At 38.9% G+C, this 23525-nt stretch overlaps 1 protein-coding gene across 1 annotated transcript; it reads right to left on the reverse strand.

The window, feature by feature from the left end:
* Nucleotides 1-342: 342 nt before the first annotated feature.
* On the reverse strand, nt 343-12015 carry LOC137288266 (uncharacterized). Its single transcript, XM_067820737.1, has 6 exons — nt 11927-12015; nt 11092-11173; nt 10208-10344; nt 3216-3297; nt 2510-2646; nt 343-508 (listed from the first exon to the last, which is right to left on the reverse strand). The coding sequence occupies exons 1-6, from the start codon at nt 11955-11957 to the stop codon at nt 429-431; spliced, it is 549 nt and encodes a 182-aa protein (XP_067676838.1). The 5' UTR covers nt 11958-12015; the 3' UTR covers nt 343-428.
* Nucleotides 12016-23525: the final 11510 nt, after the last annotated feature.

Here is a 23525-nt window from a genome sequence, read left to right on the forward strand (position 1 = left end):
AAAACCCACTAAATCAAACAAAAGGAAAATAAAAACACAATAAATTCGCAAAATAATAATTTATTCATCATAACAAAGTCAAGGAACTCGTCAACGTACAAATATGGTTTGGGGCTACTCGGAAAATTCCCAGCAATTTTACAACAAAGGCATAGCCAAATTATTTTATATAAACCTTGTGTTTAAGCATGGTGTATCGAATTGAGCAACGGCAAGTCAAAGATGGTTGTATGCACAACTATTTTATGCTATCTAAATCATAAATACAAATAAAGTGTGATCATTTTACAATTTATGGAACAAGTTTTGAACAATGTTCCTCACCGAACGCTCATACATCCACGTATTGCTATCTGTGATATGATAACTCAAAGCCAAAGTTTTTCGAAGCAGTCCGACGAAACACTGAGGAAGAAATGCCTTCAGGATTAAAGGTGAGTTTTCATCAGCGTTACCACAATAGACAGGATGAGTGCTATGCTGGAGATGGTTGTGAGGCTGGCGCCACCTGGGAAAGAATGAAAATGATATTTGACAGAATCGATGTACACAAAACATCACTGAAAGCTTCATTGCGAATCGCTATCTCAAAAAGTCCGAAATCTCTCCAAACCCATAAATAAAGGTTATTTTAAGAGCAATAAAGCTGCATAAAAATGTTTCTCGGGCACATATTTTTTTCAAAAGTAACAGGAGGGTAGGACTTTTTAAAACTTTTGATATAAGAAATTGCCGTGGGAGGAACACAATTTTATTTTTGTACTCTAATAAATACAGTTGGGGGAGTTTTGCATGCATTACTGAGTTGTAGATTCAGCCACACTTGTTCTTATTCTTATTGTGGAGAAATGGATGATCGGGACGCGTTCAAGTCAAAATAATCTTTTTAAATAGCAATCAAAATTTTTTACGCGCACAAATAATGTGACGCGCCGATGCCCGAGAAACAATTCACTTTTTAATTTGTCTTATTATTGTTAGACAAAAGGACATCTCATGTGAAAAGGCATGTACGTCTCATGATCAAGGAATTCGTGCCGCACAATGACAGTAAGACTGCAGCAGACAGTAGGACAATAAGCTCTTACTAGGGACGAATGCATCACTAAACAAGAATCTATCACGTCTGTCGGGACGGGGGCATCTGTGATTCAAGTGTATCTCAGAGAACAAGGACGTCTCAGGTCAGAAGGGCATCTCGGAAAAGGACAACGGTATCAAAGGTGAATCGGGGTTATGACCGGACAAAGGATATCTTAGGTGATTACATGTTATCACAGGACAAGGAAATCTTAGGTGATTACAGGACTAGGACACTTTCGATGATTAGGGGTTATCAGAGAGCAAGGACATCTTAGGTGATTAGGGGTTATCAAAGGGCAAGGACATCTTAGATGATTACAGGTAATCACAGGACAGGGACATCTTAAGTTATTACAGGTTATCACCGCACTACGACATCTTAGGTGATTAGTGGTTATCACAGGACAAGGACATCTTACGTGATTAGTGGTTGTCACAGGACAAGGACATCTTAGGTCCTTAGGTGAATAGGGGTTGTCACAGGGCAAAGGCATCTTACGTGATTACAGGTTATCACATCACGAGGACGTCTAAGGTGATTTGGGGTCATCACAGGGCAAGACATCTTAGATGAATAGGGTTATCACAGGACTGGGACGTTTTAGTTCCTTAGGTAAATAGGGGTTATCACAGTGCAAAAACATCTTAGGTGAATAGGTGTTTTCACAGGGCAGGAACATCTTAGGTCCTTAGGTGAATAGGGGTTATCACAAGGCAGGGGCATCTTAGGTGACTAGGGGTCATCACGGGGTAAGAACATCCTAGGTGACTTAGGGTTATCACTGGGCAAGGACATCATGGATAATAAGGGCGAATCGGAGGAAAATGTCATCTTCGGTGATGAAGGACATTTGTAATGATAAGGACATCACATATGGGAAGGACGCTTTGGTGATAACGCCGTAGCTCTGCCAGCAACGCATTATTCAATATATATAATGTATTCTTGTTTTGTATTTACATTATTTCGTTGTGAATAAACAAATCGAATAACACAGTGACTGCTCTAGGCTCTATTCCAGCTATGTTTACATATGTCAGATAGCAAGTGATTGCAAACATCTTCAACAATGTGAGCGGGTCACCGAAGTCATCGATCATACCTGACCTTTGGCGAAAACTACATAACATTGCCACTTCGCCATTAGATCTTGTCACATACTGTATATGTGTAGATGAATACTAACATTAACAGAGCCAATCATTAGTGAACTGATTTCGATCTACTCTGAGGCTGCGGTGTCATGGAATAATTAATTAATTATGGATCAATAGTCGGATATCATGATCGTTAGTATATTTCGAATATAATCACCAAAAGTGATGCTTATGGTGGTGATCTGGAAATTTAACCAAATGCCAAGATTTTGGTAAGACATATATTTTTCTCCTCTTAAACAAAAAATCCATTTTCCTCGGTACTTACTGCAACCTAAAGCTGCTCTTAAAACTGTATTGGTGGAAATGGCACTGTCGATGACTCGCTTAGAAGCTTCGTCTATTAGACTGCTGGTACAGGTACCGGACTGGGTAGTCAGACAGTTGATATAGTCCTGGTAGTTCCTGCATGCAGATAAGACAAGACGTCACACACTGGGGGTCCAGGGGTATTGCTGATAATGGCTCGTTTAAGTCTTGTTATAATTTCAATTTGCACAAACGAATGGGATAATGACGATCAATGAAACACAGACTATGTTTAAATTAGAGATTTATATAAAATTTAGATCGATTTATATCAATTTCTGCATTAATCATGAAGTAAAGCGGGACAATTATTTTGGATTTCCTACATGGTCACCTGGCTTCTAATTTGGCACGGTTATGTTGACTGGTCATTTGGAATTGCCAAAATGCAAAGAAGCTAATTTTGAATAATCCACGTGTACATTATATGGAGTCATTTCTTCCGAGAGACAATTTCAGCCTGGTGAACAGGTTGTTTGCACCTCCACCAAATCGGGATGTTTGTTTTAGCAATCTGATCGAAGCTGCAGTTGTGGCGAATCGAATAAACCAAAGTCTATACACAACACAGCTTCTGTCGATCTATCTCTATGATGAAATCTATCTCTATGATGAAAGCCTCTATGGCATGCCTCGATATCAAATCTGAGTATGTGGTTACGTACGTGCATCCGTCTACTCCCGTCAGCGTACCCGTCAGGGAGCATGAACCAAGATTACAGGTGGCCTCTGATCCAAGCAGGGCACCTGAAACAACAGGATTTTTTTATTTGGTAGTCACTGTAATGTACTCTTCTTAAAAAAGTAGGGAACACGCACTTCCAGTTTATGCAGGAAATATAAGCGTTGAAAAAGTTTTCAAAGACAGACATGTTATGGGCGCACCGCCAGGGGTGCACATGCACCGGACAGCAGCCACATACACCTGCATGGGGTGTTATTCTTCATTATGACGGTTTTCAAGAAGGTCGATAAATCACTGTGGACCAATAATTTTGACCATCACCTTGCATCACACTGTTGTTTGTGTTTGTTCAAAAATGGATTCGAAAAATGTTTTGGGTTCGAAGATGAAAATCGTACACGTGGAAATTTTACCTCACACACCAAGCATCTTTCCAGAGTGATTTCTTTACACTATATGACTATGGCCATGAGGAAGGGCAAGTGGTGATGCACACTCAAAACAGTCATTATTATCATGTCAACAACGACTCCGCTATATCTCCCAGTTTTTCAAATGGTAACTTAAAAATGAAGTTCCCTTACTTTTTTTAAAAAATTTTTTTAGTGATTTACTATTTCGTCCCCGTTGAGAACCATTACTTCTTGCCCGCACATTTGGCAATATGTTAATCATAGCGGTTTTAGTTGGGAGTCCGGAAATTGTACACACAGAGTCAGAAGGGCAAATAAATATTATACATAGATTAAGCATTATATTATATTATATTATATTATTATATTATATTATATTATATTATATTATATTATATTATATTATATTATAATTCATTGTTACCACGTAAAAACAGCATGAACACATTTTACACCTGTATACGTTGAGATAACTTACCTAGCAAAAGGATTGCGATCATAAATTTCATGGTCGCAGGCTGACTGTTTGCTACGGTCCTCCTAGTGACTGGCCGACGGTTAGCGGTGAAGATAGGTGAAGTGTTTCGCAAGCACTCTCGTTTTGAGTCTTATACCCGTGTATTTGTCGTCATGGCGATGTCGCAATTGTGAAATTCACCCATCAAACAAAGTTCATTTGATCCCTTTCAGGACTAAGCCAGCCGTCGTACACACACCCCCTATCTCATACTCCCTCCGCGCACCCCCTCCCCTTCCGTCGCAATGCTGACCTGCATTTTGATATTGTTTGTTTATCGCACAGTACTCAAATCCGTAAATATTTGTGTAAACCGAGGAAGGAGATCCTGCGCTCTGGATTGAAGCCAACAGAAAATTAAAAGAGACTCAGCATGTGTTTAATTTAGTAAATTAAGACTCATATTTGTGTTTTGTATCTGTGTTATCAAGCTCACTTACATATCAAATGTCAATTTCACTCACACTGACGAGAATTTCGTGAAGAGGAGAGACCTTAATTACCACAGGTTGAAACGTTGCGAGGTTACACAATTTCATCAGCAAAATCATTTTTTCGGAACTGGACAATGAAACCGCCAATGAGCTGTTTTATTTGGTGTTGGGCAGTGTGGACACTCTTAACTCTTAGAACACCAGGAATCAGGAGTGATTCAAAATTTACTTGCAGAAAATACAGTCCGAATCACAAGCAATAAATGGACAATGCTGTTGATAGCGGTTACTTATGACTGAGGAAATGTCTTTGATGGCCTACATGCATTTGATATTAGAAGCTGAATATAATTTACTCAGGAGTGAAAATATCTTAATGTCCAACCTACCCTTACCCACGCCGACGTATCTCGGTAGTACTGATCCCATTCGTGTGGCTTTAAAAACAATCATTCAGGTGCCTGTATTATTCAGATTATATTTAGATATGTTTATATATATTGGTCTTTTTTCGGGGCAAAGGGTCGGTTAACTGACTATTCATACACAGGATTTACAATTCTGTTTAGGAGAACGCACAAAGTTTCTTATTGTTCAAAGTCTTAAGCCTAAATCGTAATTCACTTCCTATGTGTTCACGTGCTCTATGTGTGAACAACTGCCTGGATTTCTCTCACATGTATGGCTGTATATTCAATCATATTTGGTTACTCGTCAGTACGTTTGAAACCAAACCGGGGCATTATAGTTGCACAATGAGTCTACAGTTACGCAATAAAACAGTATGAAAAGTGTGTTGCTTGATTACACAATTCGTCCTGCGAGATAGAGTTTATTGTGCAATTCTATCCATGGCATGAACACATTTTAAGGGATCATTGTATACAAGTGATGACATCAGTTGTTTGCATTTCCTGATTAACTGTCGCACCTGCCACTATCAAATACAAAGGCACGTGAATGTTCAACGGTCACACCGATTCGTTCGGAAGAGCAGCAGGCCACTGTGAAAATATTTTTGGGTGTCACTATCTCCAACGTAGGGTTTACTATCTCCTACGTAGTATTTAACATATCCTTTCTAAGGTGCAGAATATGAAGTATGACTAGTAAGTTGAGAAATGTTAGGTTATGCAGGACGTTAGATAGTAGACATGCGAGTCAGTGAATATCCATGACACTAACGCAATGTTACTATACAGTGTTATTGGGCGTTATCGTGACGTGGTCCTTGATCTAACTGCAGTTAAGGAGTTTTGGGTATTCACATACATTTCTCTCTCTCTCTCTCTCTCCCACACTCACATACTTTCTCTCTCTCTCTCTCACACACTCACATACTTTCTCTCTCTCTCTCTCTCCCACACTCACATACTTTCTCTCTCTCTTTCTCTCTCTCTCTCCCACACTCACATACTTTCTCTCTCTCTCCCACACTCACATACTTTCTCTCTCTCTCTCTCTTTCTCTCTCTCTCTCTCTCACACACACACAGACGGGGTGGGGAGGCTAGAGCTCTGATATGACGTTCTGGTTATAACACGTTCTCCTCAAGTTTTTGCTTGTCTTCAGATGGTTCTATGCGGGTTCGAAAGCCCGCTTTCGGTTTGTTTTATTTTGTGATTGTTTACAAGGTGGCTTGAAGTGCAGAAATGTAAAAGTGTTGAATGTGGCGTAAAACAATACGAAATTCAAAAAGGCAAAAGACTATCACTACAGGTGATTGTTTGTTTGTATGAGTATCGTCTGTGGACGCAGATAATGGCTCATGTGCAAGGCATAATAGTATAGTGTAGACTCTAACAGTGAACGAAACACATGACCCTAGACTCTAACAGTGACAGATAGAGTGAATCAGGAGATTATTTGGGGATTTAAGTCGACCATTTCAGATTAATGTGTATTAACATACATCGATCATCTCCTACAGGAGATACTAAGTCCTACGTAGGCGATATTATTTCCTACGTAGAAGATGACCTATGTGGGAAATACTAAGAGCTACGTATTAGATATTAAGTCCGACATTGGGATACTATGACTTACGTGGGAAACATTAAGTACTACGTGGGTGATACTAAGTCCTACTTAGGTGATAGTAAGTATTGCGTAGGAGACAATATGTCCAACGTAGGGGACACTAAGTCATACGTAGCAGATATTAAGTACTACGGAGATATTATTCCCTATTATCTACGTAGGAATCCTTGAGTACCACTAAGGAGCTATTAAGTACTACGTGGCAGATATTAAGTACTACGGAGATATTATTACCTATTATCTACGTAGGAATCCTTGAGTACCACTAAGGAGGTATTAAGCACTACGTGGCAGATATTAAGTACTACGGAGATATTATTACCTATTATCTACGTAGGAATCCTTGAGTACCACTAAGGAGGTATTAAGTCCTACGTGGGAGATATTAAGTACTACGAAGGAGATATTAAATCCTACGTATTAGATACTAAGCAGTACATAGAAAATAATTAAGTCTAATACGTAGGAGATACTATGACCTACTTTGGAAATATAAGTACTAACTAGGAGACACTGTGCCCTACATAGGAGATACTGTAACTTACGTAGGAAATACTAAGTACTACGTAGGAGATAGTAAGGCCTACACAGGAGATAGTATAACCTTCGTAGGAAATATTAACCACGTAACATAAGATAGCACGTCCCATGCAGAAGTCATACGTAGGAGCCCAGGTGAACTATGTAATTATAGGACATTAAACGAGCTTCCCCTTTCATATCAAGTTTATGTCCCGAGTGAAATAATTTTGGTTTGTCACTCGCTAAAGCTCGGGACATAAACTTGATATGAAAGGGGAACGAGTTTTGTATCCTATTTGTTACCCACGTTCTAAAAATTGAAAATATCGATAACATAAAGCAATATTTTGCTTTCCTATATAGAACCATGTAACGCAGATTAATACACCATATTGGTGATTGGAATGTCAACCGCTTCACTCCAGGAAAACGTACGCTGCGAAGAGGCAATGTATTTCCTGTACGGCGCCTAATCACAAGAAAATAAACAAATTAAGACAGAATCAAGTCGCAATCAAAATTTAATTCTTTTCAGTTGAGGATTTGTTTTCAAAAGCAATAATGTAATTCATCCAAACACTTGTGAAGTGTAAATATTTTGAACTTGACTACGTGACGTAAATCTTGCCTGAACGTCAGTCGGCCATCACTGTCGGGCTAGACTTCATGTTGAGAAGTGTTCACAAAGAAGAAGATTATAGGGAGCATTTAATCAGGATTGGCAAACTCAACAGCAAAGATGAATGTGAACAACAGGGAATTGTATGTCTCAAATAGTTGAGCTTAATGTTCTTCATCGGAGGACGAGTTACTGACAGTGTAAATAATTCGGCGACGCTTTGCGCCGGATGCCAGTGACGCCTTCTCATCTCGGCTTGGAATTCCCACTTATCGAGATTCGATGTTTATATTGAAGACTCCACCGAAAATTGGGCCTGAAAACACAGCCTACATCCCCGTACGAAGACGATTTCAAGCCTATTGTGTTCAGATTCTGGGAAGTGCCTTTGACTCCTACATACGAAACCACGGGAGGAATGGCAATGGTGACAATATGTTTGTGAGGGAGGACGCGCACTTTGACTCACTCTCTTGAACCTTGACTCAAAGGGAAGGGCATTCTCGTGTTTGACTTCACAGACTCCCATACACAGACCAACAAGTTTCATCATGTGTATATCGAGTTTACTCATCAATCCTGGTATTGACAAGGGTGTTGGAATGGATTACGCGTTTCAGTTCGAGACACGTGTCGTCTTTGCATTGCCATACCCATAGAAATACCAAAGAAAGAGATGATTTTGTTATAGAGACCTAATGTGATGAAGTGCCATTAATAATGCATGTGCTTCGCTTCGTTTCACAATAAAGGTGCATGCTCAAAGCTCTGACATTATTTCCCCTGTGAACAGATGAACTCGGTTTTCATTCTTATGATGTGATAGTTAATAGTAATATCACCATGTCAGACTACCCGGTACCTATTCTGTGCAAGATGAAAATATGTACATTCCACAGACAGGCATTTGTCTAGAAAGACAACATTTGCAGAGCTACTTGTTTCCGTCAGGAACAACACCGAAGCGCAAGAAACTAACTTGAACGGTAGACCTCGCCGGTAATTGGGTACTGATGTCGATTCCAGTAGTCTTTCAAAAGGTCATCAGTTCTGTCTGTATCAGCTCTTACGAACCCTTACGTAAGTGAGCGCCAAACTGAAAGTTGTTGATTGCATGAAAATCAAGTTTAAGGGCGTGGCAATGCCTTTCATGCAACGGTACAGACTCAAACAACCTAAATTAGATTGACGGTTGACCCTTTAAACAAACTACCAAACACAACAAAACAGAGTGAATTGGTAAAATAGTCATTTTTATCAGAAAAAAGACAACGACAGAACAAGTTTCTCGAGTTTGGCTTTACGCCCACAAATGTTTAAGCAGTCAGCACCCCATCTGGGTGTTATTAATGACCTACATGCCAGCAATCAAATCTCGTATACCAACTTGGCGAACACATGGACGAAGAAAATGGTATGCATCGAATATTTTATGCAGCCTAACATACAACGAAAACCACTGTTGACAAGAAAAACGATCACCTAAGAAACAAATTTTGCCCAATATTTTCCTGTGCACATTCATACATCTACAAATCTAAATTCTTCGATCATATTAGTGTACCAAAACGTAAGAAAAAGTTTTACGAATCAAGGCAATAAAACACTGAGGAAAATAGGCCCTGAGTTGTTCTTAGAACAGCCTTTCGGATTAAAAGTGAGTTTTCAACAGTGCTACCACCACGGACAGGATGAGAGCCATGCCGGAGATGCTTGCGAGGCTAGCGCCACCTGGAAAAGAAAGAAAAACATTTTGCTAGAATCGTTGTACACTCGCGTAACAAAGTCAATTCGAGCGGCACAACAGCAATAAGATTAGATCAGGATAATAAGGTATAACTGGACACGGACATTTCACATTACAAGTGGCAATTCATGTAAGGGCCCTTTGGTGGCCAAGGCTCTCTCAGGTGACAAGGGCATTTGGAAGGATTATCGCATCTCAGGTGATAATGGCATCTCGAAAGGCAGGGTCATTGGTGTGGTATGGATATCTGACGAATACGAAAGGCACTTTGTTGCAGTCAAATAACTGTTTTCATGGAAACTTCATACTCTGCATCTTTGATACTTAGTCTTGACATATCATATATCTATTTCTGTAAATACGTACAATAACGGAACATTTCATTAGAATTGATGTGAGGCTATTTGGCCTTTGAGACAGTGCTTCTGCATTCTTAATCAGGCATCAATATTACGAGCTGAATTCGAATGTAATCACAAAAAGAGATTATTTCACTGACCTTTAGTGGATAGATACTTTACGTATTGTTACAGGGGAAGTGTCCAGATAAAGCTAAAGTTCAAGAATGTGGCATATGGAAATATAACAGCTAACGGACACCTAGCTTCAGATAGGAAACATAATTTGCTCTCCCTTTAAAAATAATCCAGTTGTAATGTTTCCATTTCATCGGCACTTACTGCAACTCAAAGCTGCTCTTAAAGCTGTGTTGGAGGTGATGGCAGCTTCAATGATTGGCTTAGCAACCATATCCGTAGCACTGCTGGTACAGCTGTTCTTCTGGGTGTTCAGACAGTTGATATAGGTCTGGTAGTTCCTGTATGCAGATGATACAAAACGTAACACACTTGGCCTCTAGCGGTATTGCTGCTGAGGTGTCGTTATAGTTTTGTTAAGATTTCAATTTGCACAAACGAACTGAGTGTCAAAAAGGCGTTGTAAACGATTTGGATATCCCTACTTCTTTAGAGAATCTGACCCTAAAACGTAAATCTCCGGAAAATAATATTTCAGTACTTCATGCAGATATAGCAGCGTAGAATAAGGTGTAAGGTCAGAGTTGGGTAATTTTGCGAATGATAATTGCGACATAACTTCCAAATTGGCCAATCCATGTACACCGTTGATCGCAATTCAAGGAACGGGATCTGAGTCACTTTTATGATGGGTTAACCAAATGCACATTTCATAACCACATACTCATCCATGATCCAACTCGACCACGTTGGGCGGTAGTGGAGCATGTTACGGGCGTTTAATCGATACACCCTACTACAATAGTATTAGACTATTGCTACATACAGGGTAAAATTCGTTATAATTGATAAAGCATCGCCTTATGATTTCAGATTGAATTACGTCGGTTATTTATCAACAAGGTTGTTTGAAAGAATGTCATTAGCTGTTGAAATCATGTCGAAAAATGATTGTTGTTTCAGTCAGATTGCAACTACATTCCAGATTATGGCGAATCAAGGGTTCCCAATGTAAGTGCTGTCGATCTGTCTCTAGCATCAAAACACCTAGGCTAGGGCCACTTATAAAATCTAGGTACATTACTTACGTGCATCCGGCTGTCCCCGTCAGCGTACCCGTCAGGGTGCATGAAGCAATGTTACATGCGGCCACAGACCCAATCAGGGTACCTGAAGCAAAAGCAAGTCTCCATTTGACATTTACTGTAATGAATTTCGGTCTCAACTGTGAATCATCACTCCTCATCCTCACATTTGGTAACATGTTATTCCTGGCGGGTTTAATTAGAGGAATAGATCGGAAATGCGGGTTTCACTGTTCATTAAGGTGGATCATCGCTTAAGAGACAAAAGCCCAGTTCACGCTGATGACGTGCCCCTTTAACACTATTCCATATGTTTGTTTGACTGAAGATGGACGATTAAAATCACGTATAATATTTAAAAAAAAACATAACATAAGAGGAACATAACTTGAACAAGGATGGAAGAATGAAAAAATGCTGTACCACTAAGATATAATCTTCAAATGAGAAGCGTCTGGCTTTGACTGCTGACGTTTGACTAAAGCAGAGCATGTATAACAGTGACAGCAAGATCTCAGAGCTGGTGTTATGTTCTGTACTTTTTTCTAAAGAAGGAAACATTTTGTTCATGTGTATTAAACTATTTAAGCATCGTATGAACAACATATACTTCTCCTCAAACCAAGAACAAACGGATTGCATATTTATAACAACGTCCCTCCTCTATCAGGTGCAACACGCACACTGAGTAAGAAAGGAAAACATCGATAATCGTTTCACGTTGAGCACCATATGAAATTCCTCTAATAAGAAAAATCGGTATTATAAACTCAGATCATGGTTAATGTAAAATTAGTAGCATGAACAATTTCTATAGCTGTATAATTGTCGTACTTACCCATCAAGAGGATTGCTATCGTAATTTTCATGGTGGCAGACTGCTTGTTTGCTGAGAGCGTTCTAGTGACTGACTGAAAGTTAGCTAAAATGATGGATGCTGTGTTTTGCAAGGACTCTCGCAATCGGTCTTAAACATGTGTACGTGTTGTCATGGCGATGCTGACAATCCATAAAACAAAACTCGTTTCATCCCTGTCAGAACATCCACTGAAGAGAATCATCATACCTCCCCCCTCCCACCAACCCATCGCCCCACCCCACCCACCACCCCTCACTCCCCTTCACTCTCCGCCTTCCTGTATCCCCCTCCCCTCTCCATTCCCAATGCTGACCTGCATTATGACAATGTTGGGTTATCGCTATGGTGATAGTATAAATCGATAAATGTTTGAGACAATTACAAAAGACAAAAAAGACAATGGTTGGCAAGGCAATCCACAAACATAAATAATAAGATGCTCAAAGGAAAAGAATCATGTTTCAGTAATATTGTGGATGGTTCCGTGTATGTTTGTGAAAAGTTCATTTATTTCAACAAATAGTTCATATCGGGGATATAATTAACATGTATGTTTGACGTGTATACCTCTTAAGGGACAAGCATGGTTCCAGTATACAGTTAGAATAAATACGAACTTGTCAGACAGACAGTTTAATAATACATATAAGATGTTATAAAATAAATAATTATAAATGAACCACTGCTGTTAGAGTTATAGAAAAGATGTGAACCTGTTGCTTTGTTTGTTATCAGAAGAGTTTTGTTTGCTAGTTGTTTAACGACTCGCAGAGCTCTATTCCAGCTGTATGACGGCGTGCTGTATATAATAAAGTCTTCACCAGACAATCCTTGCCGCCTATTACAAGCAAGAGTTGCTAAACATCAATTCTAAACAGGTATGATTACACAATTCCATTTAGAAAGTGGTCAAATGTAACATATGTTATATTTGGGATCACACTTTCTTAGCAAAAGTACATCATCGGTCGAGTGTCAGCCGGGATTCAAATCCGCACCCTCAGAGTGAGGCACAGCACATAAAATCAGCTGCCCAACCCGCTCAGCCATTACGACTTCCACAAAAATGGAAGTCGGACAACTGGTAGTCTAGACTGCGTACTTTGTGTACCCCTCTGATAAGTGTAAAGTGCAATTTACACTTGTCAGAGGGATATAAACACGTGTGAATTTACACTTATCAGAAAGTGTAATCCCTGATATAACATGTTAAACTCTAAACAGAATGGTATAGAAAATATAGCACAACAAATCAAATCCAAGACCGACCAGCTTGTAAAGACTGAGGTGAATAAATAAATAAATAAATAAATAAATAAATAAATAAATAAATAAATAAATAAATAAATAAATGAAATGGACATCTGCATTGAAGATATTATTAATAAATGATTAGGCACGTTGATCATTGGAAGATCCGTGTAAAGGCGGGAGGAATGTGTGGAAAAATGATTTTTTTCAAGAATACACTAAACATAGAATTTGCCTCAGTTCCTAAAGTACTATGCAAAACATGTTCGGTTCCAAACAGAGCAAAATAGGATATGTTCCATCAAAGTCAGTTTGGTATAGAAATGTATTGATCATAAGCATTTATTTATAGCTATACATGATAAAAGCATCAAATGACCTTTAAGTCAATAGCAATTGTTCAAATCGTTTCGACCTACGTGATGAAATGTGTATTAATTTGGCGCTCTCTAGGTTTTGCTCGACTGAAAATATGACTGACATATATAGGGCATATTTACTGATGGTAACTAATTTATGTACATTACGTTTCACTCCCTGTCTGATTCAGAAATTCTGAAACACCACAACACAGCGCCAGAAATCGATATACACGTAAAGTATCACGATTCGTTGATGTTGTACGGCCCAGGACGTTTTGCAATAGCTTCAAATATTTCGCAATCCCTTCTTTCGCCATACAGTGTAACGTTTTATCTATCTGACCTCTCGGGTATATAGGACAATGGTTGCTAAGGCAAGCGACAAACAAAAATATTTAGCAGTTCATGGAAAAAACCCAACAATGTCTGGGCTCACTAAAACATGATAGAAACTAGAAATCTATGAATCAATTGTTTTGATGCGATAATGAATATGTGAAATATCCACATTCGTCTGATATGATTCCAGCATAAGTGACTCAGTTGTGGTTACACATACACCAAAACCAAATATCTACTATAATAATTACTAAAATGACCTAATGATTTCTTTTTTGAAAACATACATCCAACCTATTTAAAACAAAGATATCACTCACAAGATATTTATGGTTTTCGAGATATGCCACGTCCAAATATGCCTTCGTAATCTTCTGTTACGGGGGTGAGAATTATTCTATATATTTAATCTCTTCTTATCATGATAAGCCAGTTAAATATTTGTCGTATTAAAGAGGAATATGTATTCTGTTGAAGCACAATAAACTTCGCTTACCTCGAGCTTTTATAATCAGATACTGTAGAGTGAAAACATTCATGTCTGATGAATAATTTACACGGAATATAAATGTTTCATTCCAAATGTGTTTATATAAAACATACACCATAATCAGTCCAAACAACAACTGTATCAATATTTCACTTGTTTGAACTTTAGGAATACCACAACTTAGTTACTTGAAAAGAAACAACATGATCAGTAATACCAAATTTACATAGGCGTCTCCCTGTTACTGAGATTATAATTTGACATGGAGTCCGCAAATATAAGCATAAACATGAAACAATACCATTAGTATCAATATGATTCAGAAAATTCAATATCACTCTAATTTTAAAAGCTATAAAGCAATACATGCTGAACCCTTGCAACTGTTCATGGAGGTAACACTAGAATTTGAACTTGATACATATATTCAAGTTGTCTGTTTTATCAAAACCAAACAAATGTAAAAATCCATCATGTGTCCATAGGACACGTGAAACACGTGAAGAACTCCATGAAGAACTCCGTGAAGTAATGTCCGCTTTGCTATGTATACCACAAACAAAAAGTATGGGAACACCCTAAAATCCAATAATCACACATAAACGTAAATGTGGCGATCATATTTATACTCTAATTAAGGTAAAAGGATTTTTCTGTTTGCTTAGTGGCATGTTGGAACATACAGTGAAGTAAATTATGCAATATTCAGTGTGTTTGAGTGAAATGAAACACGGTGAAAACCGTAAAAAACAAGGGTGCTGAAACATGGATAAACATCCATTGGGCGTAATGACTGTACTGACCTATTACCATTTAACACAACCCGCAAGGATAATGTTTCACATAGAAATATGATTCATATCATGTTATATTTAGGACACATGAAGAAATAGTGGAAGACATCCTATTGGTCAAGTGAGTTTGAACAAGGATCATTATCAGAAAAGAAACAGTATATTACTCTCTTTTTAAGTCATGTATGTTCTCATTTAATTATTGCATTCTTAAAAGAATAAGATTTGTTAAATGAGTTATAAATATATATATTTTCTACTATTGGTAGTCTAGATTAATAACTAAGATTGGAAGTGGCTGTACCCTCAACGGCGGTTGAAGTATTGTAAAATTATTGCCCTCCAGAGAGGGTACGTAAGTCCCAAAACACTACATGTAAACTTAGAAGGGCCAAACGTGTAATCGTAGTAAACTTGTTGTTTTTAATAATGGCTAAATTTCAGTGTAATCGCCAATGCGTGAAAGGATGGTGTAAATCCAGGTAGGGCCCATGCAGGTTGCAAAGGTACTGTAAGTCCCCATGGTACCTAGTATGTTGATCTATCTTCAGTTGTTGGCGATCTACAGTCCGTATTTTATATTGTATTGTCCAAATAGTGATATTAGTTTTAACTTTTCACACTAGGTTTAATTGTGATATTCTAGTTGTTTTACTGTCCTGTTTTTATAATGTATACATATTTTATTTCAATATCAAACATATTTTCGTCACGATATGACTGAAATATTTCCGATGAGACGTTAAATATTAACTCCCTCACTTCCTCACTCTGTTTAAGTCATTCCACCCCCTTGACACGTAGGCATGTATCAAAGGAAATGAGTTGTTTCTTCGTTTTTCTTCGCATATGTCGGCACTTTCGTAATAGTACCGTGTGGATATGACTGAGAATTTTTATTATCCCCTTTGTCGTTCTGGTGTATTTACCCAGTGGTTTGACATTTACCCGTGCAGTGGAAAAATCCGACACACGTCTTATCACGTCTTCATTCAAGTAGAAAACTAGATTGCAACATTCTACCTGAACTCATATTTGAAGCTCCACATCGATGCCCATACGGTATTTTGTACAATGTTTACAAATGAAATATATAGAAAAAAACGATATTTTATCAATTTAGGCATTTAAGGCATTTAGACAGCACCCTTATGTGTGAAGTAGGACTTAGTTCGCAGTATGCCTTATGAAACATTCAAAGCCTGCCATGCTATTATCGCGATTATTCAGATTCTAGTTATTAGGGTGTTCCAGTTGGTATCATTCACACGCATGACTTGAGGGTCATCAGGTACCATGTTCTCGTCACACTTTCTTCTTATTGCTCCACGTGGAGCACGTGGGTATGTGGTTCGTTGTTCATTTATAAATCTGACCGACTTATCGAATTTTGGAAACTGGAAAGCACTCAGGTGTCAGCTAAATATATGACATAGAAGATTCATGCTATTTTTGTGTAAGATAAGTGTGTAGTGTATCAGCAACACATTGTGAAAAATGAAACATGGAATCATGTCAATATATATGTCATTGAACTAAATTCCGATATATGCATGTTTCAGAACCACGTGTAGGAACCACGTAACATAAAGGATGTCCGGTTCATAGGTTGTATAGGGTTTTCAGAATCAAAGAGCTCTGTCAGCAATATATTTCTGTCTGTGAAAGAAGAAAACGAGGAGTTCTTTCCGTTTCATTATCTCATAAAACTAATGTTTCATCAAACAACCAAAAATACACACCTGACATCTACATGATGTATGTATACATCTAATCTAATGACATTTAAGAAAGACATTATGCTAGGCGTCCGATTTAACAGTGTTAAATTATATTTCTAACGCGTGTTCAACATTCTGTTGACCTGTATGCGAAATGAGGTCGTTGCTGTGTGACGGACTTTATCATCGATCATATGTGTTTGTTTTTGCCTTAATGCGCTGTACAACAGTAGATTGTCTGGCCAAATCTATATCAGTTGTAAGTGATTTAGTACGTGGTGCCACATCATATGGCATTGTTTAGTCCGTGAACAAAGCGTTTGATATACTCACACTGCAACACAATTCCCTGGTGGATAAAACACGTTTTCGGCTTTCTGTGGAAAGAAAAGAACGGAACAAGACCAAATGTGTATTTACAAAAGACACACAAAGTGACAGAGTGGCCGTGTTGCTATTATATCTCTGTTTACATGTACATTTCTTGAAACGGTAGAAAGAGGTGTAGACCATTTGTTTTACAAATTTTCAAATCTTACATAATGAAGGAACATCATTACTGGTTTCGGGAACGTCTCAATGCTTGGATACTTCAGAAATAGTTTGGAACAGACACTTAATGATCGTTATTCAGAAAAGAGCAGACAAACATAAAATAATACTCATCACAGACAACATTTACATTACATAAAGGACAGAGTCGTGTGTCAACAGGAATAGTTTGACAACGACCAGATTCTGTTAGGAGTCTATAATTTTTAGTTAATATTTTCGTTAACCACCTTCGAAGATTGAAGGGTAAATTCAACATATAGGAGTAAGTTTTCGAAATTTCTTTACAGTGATAACCGAGGTCGCGTGGATTTTCACCTGAGGAGTGTTTCGACGGTTGATCACTAACCATTTCTTTATTCTTAAACACGCCAGCTGACACAGCGGAATTATCGTGGTAATTGCAACATTACTTGTTTTATGCGTTGAAAGGTTCTAAAGTTGAAGCTGAGCTGTAATTTATAATTACTAATGTTTTAAACGATACCCAGAACAGTCCACGCGGTTAGATACTGATGGCAATAGGACTTTGCACTGTGTTAATTTGTCCTAAAAAGGCTTCAAATGACAGATCATGGAGAGGACAGAGGGTTATAGGGGTGCGGTAGGCTCTTAGTTAGCACGCTACTGCTTGTTGTTAAACACGGTCGACTGCGTGAGAAGTCGACTCGATCGATTACTGGCAGTGCTGGTTTCGTTTCTTTGTGGGCAGATATGTATGTATATCACATAAGCTGTAAGAAACAGAAGGTAAATGTTTTTGCGTGACACCCGAATAATATGTTCCAATCCTTCGTAATTACTCATTCAGAGTTATCAACTACGGTTAACATCGCGCGAGTCTTTCATCAAGTGGTCAGTAACATCATGTATATCATGGTGGCCAGTAACATCAATTATATCTCGGTGGTCAGCAAAGTCAAGTATATCACGGTGGTCACTAACATCAGGTACATCACAGTGGTCAGTAACATCGGGTATATCATGGTGGTCAGTAGCATCAGATATATCACGGTGGTGAGAAACATCATATACATCAGATGTATCACAACAGGTATATCACAATGGCCAGTAGGTCAGATATACCACGGTGGCCAGTAACATCAGATATATTATGGTGGCCAGTAGCATCAGGTATATCATGGTGGTCAGTAGCACCAGGTATATCATGGTGGTCAGTAGCATCAGGTATATCACGGTGGCCAGTAACATCAGATATATTATGGTGGCCAGAAGCATCAGGTATATCATGGTGGTCAGTAGCATCAGATATATTATGGTGGTCAGTAGCATCAGGTATATCACGGTGGTCAGTAACATGAGTTATATCACGGTGGTCAGTAACATGAGTTATATCACGGTGGTCAGTAGCATCAATTATATCGCGGTGGTCAGCATCATCAAGAGATCACGATGGTCAGTAATATCAGGTACATCACGGTGGCCAATAACATCGGATATACCACGGTTGTCAGTAACATTAATTATTGTGCGCTAGTCAGTAACATCAGGTATATCGCGGTGATCAGTAACACTGGGTATATCACAGTGGTCATTACGTCAGATTTATCAGTAACATCAGATATATTATGGTGGTCAGTGGCATCAGGTATATCACGGTGGTCGGTAACATGAGTTAAATTACAACAACAAGTATTGCGGGTGATATAACCTCAGGCCTGGCGGTCAGTAAATAACATTAATATGAGTGAGTGAGTGACTGGGTGACTGAGTGAGTGAGTGTTTCTGAAACAAGAAATATTTGTTATTCTTGAGGTTATTTCTAGATCAGATTTCAAAGTGGCACAATAACGCTGACATCGTTCGCGTTGCTTGTACAGGCTTTCTATTACAAGAAAGTGATCCCCAACCTTTTCTCTTAGACCCTGGTATAATGGGGCAACCCTTTGACATAAGCTAGTTTGAAATGTAATGTCTTGCCACCAACCGTTTGTAACTAACCCGGGATAGCTCAGCAGGGTTGAGCTCACGATGACTGACGTGTTGTGCTGCAAGGATATTTTTTGTGTACTATGTTACTAGTTTGAACAGCCACGAACATGACTCCCGTGTAACTGGTAAAGAAGTGTAACAATGCAAAAGTGGCATGTTTGAAAATTTAATGTCTTGATCACGACTTTCCTAAACGCGTGTCTGTCCTAACGGAGAAGTGTTGTCGTGGTGCTGTAGGTCACCGATCAATATGTACTGTGCGTGTAAATAATGTATGATGTCAGTATATATTACATGAACCATCAGCACCTTCACTCTCCTCTCACCCCGCCCTCATCTCTCCCCTCCCCTCCCTCTCCACCCCAATGCTGACGTGCATTATGACAATGTTTTGTTATCGTTATGGTGATGGTATCAATCGATAAATGTTTGGGTCAATTGCAAAAGACAAAATGACAATGGTTGACAAGGCAGTCCACAAACTGAAATAATAAGATGCTGCAAGAAAAAAAAACCAATGTTACAATTACATTCTTGCTGGTAGTGTGTATTTTTTCATTTATTTAAAAAATGTTCAGAAAGAGACATAATTAGAAGTTTTACTACAAACAAAACATAACGGAACGCCCTAAAATTTGATAGGCACATATATGCATGTAAACTTAATCGTGGTAATGTACTCTAAGGTATATGCAGCTTTTTGTGTGCTTAATGGGAACTTCAAACATCATGTTAAGACATACTGTGAAGCAACTGACTGAATATCCGTTGGGTATGAGTGAAGTGAAACATTGTCAAAAACAGTGAAAAGCAAGGGTGTTGAAGCACATCAGCACCACGTTTGATTCAAACTCCAAAACAACATTCCAGTGCATGTGCAAGACAGACGTTCCATGTAGCTTGTGGCGATACGCGATATACGACTGGATCATTAATGGCCCAATCGTTTTTCAGAGTTTGACATGAAATGTGGTTGCCTGGGAAACCTTGAAGACTCTGTCACAAAACACTAAACATACTGGCCACAGACAAGTCAATGTATACAAGGACGTGTCTGCTGCTGCAGGATAGTGTCCATCTGCAAACTACAATGCCACCTGGGTCAACCTTGACCACCCTCTCCAACCAGAGCCTAATCGTTTCCACAAAGACGCCAAAGTCACTGCCACGTTACTATATAACAGCTACAACATATTCAAGATGTTATATCTATTTTACAAATATGATACCATCTCAGTTTCTTATACCGCCGATCCGTGAAGATTCGATCAGAAGGGATCTTTAGCAACAAATTCTTGTCGTAACGCGGGAATATTACAAAGTGTGGCGTTAAACAAAACACAAACTGCGGATACACGATGCCATTTTGAAAGTGGTCAAATGTAACACAGGTTGTATTTGTGATTACACTTTTGTGGAAGTGGCTGGGTTTGCTGGCGATTGTGTGCCTGATACCCCAGTACAGTAGTATTGTGAGCTCTCTCTTCTGCCTGCAGGGGTGATCGAGAACGTGTAATATAGTAACGGCTGCTTTGATCACGTTTTACCATGAACCAGCTTGTAATGTAATGTTATGCCACCATCCGTTTGTCCGGGATACCTCGGTAGCCTTGAACGTACGAACTTGTGTGCCGCAAGGATATTTTTCTTGTAATTTACTAGTTTCTTATTCAGAATAAATGTTCCCTATGAACTTTTTGAACTTTCATCCTTTGGACAGTCACGCGTGGGACTCTCATGTAACTAAGAAACGGGGGAAACATTATTGTGTACCAATGTGACATTGGAATGTTTTGAAAATTTAATTTCTTGATCACGACTCTTCCCAAATGCGTATCTGCCCTGATGGAGAAGTGTTGCTGTGTTCGTTGGGGCGAGGGATCAATATGTACTGTGCGTATAAATGATGTACAATGTCAATACATATTGACCATCAACCACAGGAAGGATAAGTCGGTCACACATCACTGAAATTCCCTGTCCATCGCTTTAGAGAAAAATACATCAATCACTCCACATAGATCGATTGCCACAACACCATAGCTACAGTCCGCTTGGCTCAAAGTGAGTGAGTGAGCGAGTGAGTTTGGCTTTACGCCGCTTTTAGCAATATTCCAGCGACATCACAAAATGGGCCTCACACATTGTACCCATGTGGGGAATCGAAGCCGGGTCTTCGGCGTGACGAGCGAACGCTTTAACCACTAGGCTACCCCACTGCCCCGCTTGGCTCAAATACGAACCGATGAATGTTGCAGTGTAACTCGAAAAATAATGAGCATAAAATACTCAATGAAACGCTGATCATCATCAAAACACCATACCAACTCAGTGATTGTTTTTTGCAGAATTAAGGAAAAAGAAAAATATTCTGCAAAAGACTCACAGAGTTGGTATGATGTTCTGATTATGATTGGCGTTTGATTGAGTATGTTATGTTTATTAGTTTTCGAGCTAGACTGCAATTTATCGGTCCGTTTTTGATCCAAACGGACTATAGTAGGCGTGCAGCTGATGAAGGAGCATTAATTAATTATTATATTGGACAATTAAGTAGTGCCGATATCCAGTTCACCAGTTCAACTGCGCAAGGGCGCTTTGTTAAAATCATGGCTTGTATTAATTTTTGAACGAATACCTTGTGCTTTACAAAGAAGGGATCAATAAATATCATGTAGCATGAAAACACGATCTTCGAAAAAATAGATATTGCTTCGACTGCGGAGGGAACAGTGAAATGCATGAATAATATCTTAAACCCTGTAGCCTGTGGTATAGCTTTATCAAGGGGCTTATGTTAGCATTTATGGGTTATTTGATTATGGGTTTTGTTTTGGGTTGATGACAAGTTTACCTGTTGTCTGTTAGGATTTCGTCACTTAGTGCTTGTAATGAGATGACTGGAGTTCAGTGGTGTGCGTGTGCGTGTGCGTGTGCGTGTGGGTGTGTGTACGTGCGCGCGTGTGTGATTAATAATAATATTAGGGTCTCCTTCGAAGTTCCTCGGTGAGACCCAACCAAGCATCGAAATTAGTTTAAATACTTTGAACACATATTTATTAATTTTTAAAAGTAGTTTTTATTATATATCGGGTAAGATGTTTATCAAACAAAAGCCTAGAAATTTAGTTTGGGTCGAAGGGGCTTTCTGTATATTCAGAGGAGTAAAGCGTTTACGTTTTAGAACGATTTCAAGGTTTTCTATGAGTTTCATGAAACACCCAACTCTTCCAAAGCTTGGACTTTGTGTAGTGCTCACCAAAGTAGCTTAGAGGATCCCATGCTTGTCGTAAGAGCTACTGACGGGATCGGATGGTCAGGCTCACTGGCTTGTTTGACACATGTCAGCTTATCCCAAATGCGGAGATCGATGCTCATGCTGTTGCCTGCATTACTTACAGACTCGAACCATACAGCTAGAATATTGCTAAATATTACTCACTCATCAGAGAAAACGTGTTTCTCTTAGCCTGCATTACATGTGTGTTTTAATTTGAAATAACGATAATTCGTTTGACGGTGAAATGTGAAACTGGGTAATGAAACATGATATATGGAGTCCCCGAAGGAAACTACTGTGTAATGCATTGCAGGAACATAACTGCATGATTGTCTCACTGTCCAAACACAAATGGTTGCTAATGGTAACCATTGAGTCTCGGGTGCCAGCTTGTGTGTCGTTTTCTAATTCATAACTGTGAGTTCAAACAACACTGACCATTAACAATAGATTATAACAGGAAATATTTCAACAAAATACAGTGCAAATCTTTGAAGGGCACCTGATGAAGGAGCAAGCTTGCGCTCTGAAAAGTTGCTATCCAGAAGTATCCAAAGAGCTGACATCCATAAATCCATATTTTTTTTTCAAACTGCAGTGCACTTATATACGCGTGTATAATGAAATGTGACAGGTAACGGGGTGATACGAATAATTACATGTCAGGTTTAGTTTGCATCTGAAGGGCGGTATGTTCAAATCATAGATTCTGTTCATGTTTGTACACATGGAACGCAATAACAGACAGTAGAGATACGGGGAACATGTGAGTGAGTGCGTTTAGTGTTACGCCGCTCTCAGTAATATTCCGGATATATGGCGGCGGTCTGCAGATA

The sequence above is a fragment of the Haliotis asinina genome, chromosome 6 (assembly GCF_037392515.1).
Source record: "Haliotis asinina isolate JCU_RB_2024 chromosome 6, JCU_Hal_asi_v2, whole genome shotgun sequence".
In the NCBI taxonomy this organism is placed as follows: Eukaryota; Metazoa; Mollusca; class Gastropoda; order Lepetellida; family Haliotidae; genus Haliotis; species Haliotis asinina.

What these genes read in the sequence shown, in the direction of transcription:
- LOC137288266 (XM_067820737.1), bottom strand. Translation starts at nt 11,957, where the DNA reads ATGAAAATTACGATAGCAATCCTCTTGATGG. An exon ending in GATAGCAATCCTCTTGATGG is followed by an intron (nt 11,174 to 11,926) that starts GTAAGTACGACA and finishes CTTTTGCTTCAG; the next exon opens with GTACCCTGATTGGGTCTGTG. An exon ending in ACGGGGACAGCCGGATGCAC is followed by an intron (nt 10,345 to 11,091) that starts GTAAGTAATGTA and finishes ATCTGCATACAG; the next exon opens with GAACTACCAGACCTATATCA.